General features: G+C 43.9%; 1 protein-coding gene across 1 annotated transcript; it reads right to left on the bottom strand.

Moving 5' to 3' along the window:
• Positions 1–3,213: 3,213 nt before the first annotated feature.
• PABPC1L2A (poly(A) binding protein cytoplasmic 1 like 2A) lies at positions 3,214–6,067 on the bottom strand. Its single transcript, XM_064574262.1, has one exon. The coding sequence runs from the start codon at positions 5,349–5,351 to the stop codon at positions 4,749–4,751; it is 603 nt and encodes a 200-aa protein (XP_064430332.1). The 5' UTR covers positions 5,352–6,067; the 3' UTR covers positions 3,214–4,748.
• Between the last annotated feature and the right edge of the window lie 205 nt (positions 6,068–6,272).

Raw genomic sequence — 6,272 nt, forward strand, 5'->3', positions numbered from 1 at the left:
AAACTGTTACTATTTCCAGATGATATGATAATATACATAAAAAATCCCAAAGACTCCACCAAAAAACTACCAGAAGTAATGAACAAATTAAATAAGGTGGCAGGATACAAAATTAATACATAGAAATTGGTACTGTTTCTATAGAGTAATAATAAAGTAGTAGTAAAGGAAATTAAAAAAAAAAAACCACCACCACTTAAAATTGCACCAAAAATAATAAAATACCTAGGAATTAACCAAAGGAGATAAGACCTATACTCCAAGAACTATGAAACACTGATAAAAGAAATAAGACACTAACAAATGGAAAGATATTTCATACTCATGGATTGGAAGGATTAATATTGTTAAAATATTCACATTACCCAAGGGAATCTACAGATTCAATGTAATCCTTTTTAAAAATACCAGCTGCATTTTTCACAAAACTAGAGCAAATAACACTAAAATTTTTATGGAACCACAAAAGACCCTGAATAGCTAAAGCAATTTTGAAAAAGAAGAACAAAGCTATCACAATACCAGATTTCAAGACATACTACAAAAGTGTAGTAATCAAAACAGTGTGGGGTACTAAAACAAAAACAGACACATAGATCAATGGAACAAAATAGAGACACCAGAAATAAACCCACACTTATATTGTCAATTAACCTATGATAAAGGAGGCAAACAATGTACAATGGGGAAGACAGTCTCTTCAATAAAAATAAATAAATAAATATATAAATGGTCCTGGGAAAACTGGAGAGCTACATACAAAAGAATGAAACTGTACCACTTTGTAACACCATATACAAAAATAAACTCAAAATGGATTAAGGACCTAAATGCAAAACCTGAAACCATAAAAATCCTAGAAAATGGCACAGACAGTAATTTCTCTGACATTGCCTTAACAACTTTTTTCTAGATATGTCACATGAGGAAAGGGAAACAAAAGCAAAAATAAACTATTGGCAGTACATAAAAATAAAAAGCTTCTGCACAGCAAAGGAACCAATCAACAAAACTAAAAGACAACCTATGGAAGGGGAGAAGATATTTGCAAATGATATATCTGATAAAAGATTAGTTTCCAAATATATAAAAACTTATACAACTAAAAACCAAAAAACAAAATAATCTAATTTAAAAATGGGCAGAAGACCTGAATAGACATTTCTCAAAAGAAGACATACAGATGGCCAATAGACACATGAAAAGATGGTCAACATCACTCATCATCAAGGAAATGCAAACAAAACTACAATGATACATTACCTCACACCCGTCAGAATGGCTAGAATCAACAACATAAGAAACAACAGGTGTTGGTGAGGATGTGGAGAAAAAGGAATCTTTGTGCACTGTTGGTAGGAATGCAAACTGATGCAGCCACTGTGGAAAACAGTATGGAGGTTCCTCAAAGAGTTAAAAATAGAACTACCCTATGACCCAGCAATTGTACTGCTGGGCATTTACCCAAAGAATACAAACACACTAATTCAAAGGGATATATGCACCCCGATATTTATAATAGCATCATTTACAATAATCAAGATATGGAAGCAGTCCAAATGTCCATTGATTGATGAATAGACAGAGATGCGATATATATATGGAATATTCTTCAGTCATAAAAAGAATGAAATCTTGCCATTTGCAATGACATGCATGGAGCTAGAAAATATAATGCTAAGCAAAGTAAGTCAACCACAGAAAGACAAATATCATATTATCTCACTTGTATGTGGAATTTAAGAAACAAAACAAATTACCAAAGGGAAAAAACAAGAGAAACAAACCAAGAAACAGACTCTTAACTATAGAGAACAAACTGATAGTTACTAGAGGGGCGGTGGGTGGGTGGATGGGTTAAATAGGTGATGGGGATTAAGGAGGGCATCTGTGGTGGTGAGCACTGGGTGTTGTTTGGAAGTGTTGAATCACTACATTGTACACCTGGCACTAATATAACACTGTATGTTAACTAAATGGATTTAAAATAAAAACTTAAAAAATAAAATGTTTATGGATAGATAGTTACAGCTTGTAAAAGTATATAAAATAGTATGTTTCAACTGCTTTTTATTTATATTTTAGTGTGCTTGATCTCATGTTTTAAAAATGCACTTGTAATATGAAGTAATAAAAGAAAAATATACAGTCCATTTAAATTTTATAGAAGTTAAAAAAAAAGCATTTTGACCAATTTAAGAAGCTCAGCAGGAATATGTGCTCTCTTCTACTACTGGTTGATAAAATCTTAAGGAGAAACATATGGCAAAAAACAAAAACATTTGACATGTCCATATCTATCACTCTGAAATTCCTATAACAAGGACTAGAAAGCAATAAAATTTTCCAAGACATTCAGGTGCAAAGGTGTTCATCATAGAATTGATTTTACAAGTAAAAGAATCATTTTAAAAGATACCCAAGAAAGACTGGTTATAGAAATTATAGCTCATCCCACAATGGACTATTATGTAACAATAGAATTAAGAGAATATTTAATGATTCAGAAATATGATCCCAGAACATTGTTATAGGGAAAATACCCTCCAATGAGAGTCCATATTGTATTTAAAAAGTATGTAGATATCTATTTTTTAAAATGTATTTTGTAAAGTAGCGGTATTAGGAATATTAGAATTTTTACTTTATTTTGTTACATTAACATTTTAAAAAAATATTTTCTATTATAATCATGTGCAATTTGCATTAAAAGTATTAAAATAAATAAAAACAAATGCTCTTGCTTCCCTGAGAAAATATTAGGGAAATACAGAAATGATTGCAATACCAAGAGCAGAAAATAATATAGCTATCTGGGTCCTGTTACAGTACTGGTGAACCTGACAAGGTCAGCCCAAATCTTTGCAACTTCAGTTTATCTTTTAGCAGTATTTTTTTCTCAGAAAATTATCTTGAAAGTCAGCAAAGTTTGTGCACTATGATGATTTTGGCAAATTTGTATGGATAAAGAAAAAGAAGTATCAAACTAGATGTTAAACAATTAGGAAGCAGTTAAAATATATATACTCACATGGACACTAACAGACATAGAGACAGGGATATATATGCACATATACCTAATACCTCTGTCCATCGATTGAGTCAATTCAATGTTATATTAACAGCCAGAGAAAATATTTTTAAAAGTAACTTTAATGACATGAAATGAAATAAAGAGTATGTGTGTATAAACATATATATACACACACAGTTTTCTGTGAAAAAGCAGATATAAAAACAGTATATACATTCTTATATACATATATGACATATGCAAAAAAATACTAGAGAGGTACAGCCAAAAATGTTTCAGGCAGTTCTTGGAAAATATTACAGACATATATGATGAAAATGTTTCAGAATGATATGGGTGGTGATTAGAATTGATTACTGGGGACATTAAATTTCTTCTGTTAACTTGTCTGCTTTTTAATTTTTCCCTGCAATGAAGCTGAATGATTTTTCTGACATGGGAAAAAAGGGCAGGAAGTGGGCACAGGGAAAAGAGGTGATAAAGAGCATTTACGTCCAGTAAAACAACCCCAAACAGCAAAATACCATTTGCAGCCCATCAAGCTGGTCCAGACACGCACATGCACGCACGCGCACACAGACACACACACAGACACAGACACACACACACACACACACATCAATTACAGTGACCAGGAGACTAGGCAGGGGAAATGGACATACTCTTTTTACTGGCTGTGCTGGCTGGCATGAATGCAAATCAGTACAATGCTTATGAAGGGCCCATTTGGCAACACACAGGAAAAGTCTTTAAAATATCCTGCAAGGATATTTTATTGTGGATCCTGCAAGTCCACAATTAAGAAGACCATCCGGTAGGCTAGCGAAGATTTGGCTTGACAAGGAAGGATTCATTCATCAGAGTATGCAGTGTTGGGTTTAAACACAAGAAAAGAACTAGGCACCACCGGAATGTCCAACAATGCGGGATTGATTCAGAAATGTTAAAGATCCATCGATACACTCTGCAGGCATTGAAGATGACATTTCGGAAGCCTGTTGAATAGCATGGGAAGAAGTTCAATGGGTTGATTTTTGTTTGGTTTTAGTTTCTGAAGAAGCAGGTTAAGAAACACCACACACATGAACCATTCTATAACAGTGAGTTAAAAGGGAAGGTGGGGTGGGAGTGAGGAAGGAAGGGAGACAGAGGGAGAGAAGAGAGCCTGGAAAAACAGCACACCAAAAAGTGGTTGTCTCTGGGTAGTAGGATCATGGGGAACAAGTACTCTCTTGGTTTTCCCTCATCTGATTTCCTTCTCCTTTCTGATGTTTCTACCATGAAACTGTATCACCTGTGTAGCCAACGAAGAGAGAATGAAAGTGTTTTTTAAACCAAACCACAAGGAGAAGAGGCAGCCTGTAATCTATCAAGTGGCACAGATTAGCAAGATTATTCGCAGGCCCTTGGTGGGTGTGGGGGGAGGAGAGAGGTGGGGAGAGCAGAAGGGAGGGAGGGGGGGGAGGAGGGTAGGAAAGGAGGGAAGAAGAGAGGGAGAAGGAGAGAGAGGGGGAAGGAGGGGGAGAGGGAAGGAGGGGAGAGGGAAGGCGAGAGACAGAGAGACAGAGACAGACAGAGAGAGAGAGAGAGAGAGACCTGCACTCCCAGTACAATACAATACACTGCTGGTGGGTTAGGGGGGCAAAGAGGGGGGTTGTAAACCGGGTGGGAGCCAAGGTTTGGCTCTGCTGGCTGGCTCGTTCCTGGCATGTCTTCATCGCAAGGTGGCCTCCTCATCGGTGTCTTCCTCGAAATCCTTGACGTCAGCACTGGTGGATTGCCTGGCCCAGGCTCCCCTTTCGGCCTCTCGTTCTTTATGCGACTTGAATCTCCCAACGAAAATTTTGCGGTAGTTCAGGAACATGCCATTCATCGCATCAATGGCCCGCTCTGCGGACTCCTGCTTCTGGAAGTGCACAAACCCGTAGCCCTTGGGCCCCTTTTCGTCGCAGGCCACTTTGCAGGACAGGATGTTGCCAAACGCCGAGAAGATGTTGTACAGCGCCTTGTTGTCGATGGTCTTGCCCAGGTTCTTGATGAAGACGTTGCCCACCCCACTCTTGCGGAGCGAGGGGTCCCGCTGGGACCACATGATGCGCACGGGCCTGCCCTTGATGACATCAAAGTTCAGGGTTTCCAGGGCCCGCTTGGCGTCCACCGGTTGCTGGTAGTTGACGTACGCGTAGCCCAACGAGCGGCGGGTGATCTTGTCCCTGCAAATGCGGATGGAGAGGATGGGCCCGGCCGGGCTGAACTTCTCGTACAGCATCGCCTCTGTCACTTCAGGGTGCAGGTCGCCCACGTACAGCGAGGCCATAGGAAAGTCTGGGTTCCCCTCGGAGCCCCGGCTGGTCTCCGCATCCGCATCTGCATCCGCAGCTGCCGCCGCCGCCGCCGCCGCCGCCGCCGCCGCCACCGCCGCCGCCACCTCCGCATCCGCATCCGCATCCGCCTCCCCCGAGGAGGGCGCCGCAGCCTCTGCTGCTGCGGCGGCGGCGGCGGCGGCGGCTTCGGCCGCGCTGGCCTCCACAACCGCTGCCGCCAGGGCGGCCTCCGCCTCCTCCCGCTCTGCCAGGGCGGCCGTCGCCTCCCCCCGGGTGGCCTCTGCCACTGCCTCCTCTACTGAGGCCTCGGCCTCCACCTCAGCCTCCACCTCTGCTTCCGCCTCCGCTACGGAGGCCTCCGCCACAGCCTCTGCCACGGTCGCCGCCGCAGCCTCCGCCGCCGCCGCAGCCGCTGCCGCCACCGCCGCCGCCAGTGTCGCCGCTGTCGCCACGGTCGCCGGTGCCGCCAGGCCGCTGCCGCGACCTCCCTTCCCGCGAGCTGGGGGGCGGAGAGGCGGGAAAGTGCAGGAGGGCGGGTGGGCGCTGGAACCCGGGCCGAGGGCGCGAGCGGGAGCTGGGGCCGGGACCCGGGGCCAGCCGATCTGGCGAGTCCAAGTCACTTGGGATAGCAAGCGAGCGCTGCTAGGAGCGCGCCGGTGCCTGTCGCCGCAGCCTGCAGCCTGCTGCTGCCGCCGCCGCTCGGTCGTGGGCTAGCGTGCGGGGCGCGGGCGGGCGGGCGGCGTGTGGTGGGGGGCGGGGGGTGTTGGCGTCTGTGGTCCGGGCAGCTGGGAAGGCTTCTGTCTCTTTGGTTCCCCCTGCGGCTGCTGCGGGGCTGTGGGGCCGCGGGCTGTGGGAGGGGGCGGGAGCGGGAGCTTTGGGGCGGGGGGGGGGGGGGTAAGGGGGCGGGAGGGGGT

The sequence above is a fragment of the Mirounga angustirostris genome, unplaced genomic scaffold (assembly GCF_029215605.1).
Source record: "Mirounga angustirostris isolate CCGP_5_RB_7025 unplaced genomic scaffold, mMirAng1.0.hap1 SCAF_11, whole genome shotgun sequence".
In the NCBI taxonomy this organism is placed as follows: domain Eukaryota; kingdom Metazoa; phylum Chordata; class Mammalia; order Carnivora; family Phocidae; genus Mirounga; species Mirounga angustirostris.

What these genes read in the sequence shown, in the direction of transcription:
- PABPC1L2A (XM_064574262.1), bottom strand. Translation starts at nt 5,351, where the DNA reads ATGGCCTCGCTGTACGTGGGCGACCTGCACCCTGAAGTGACAGAGGCG.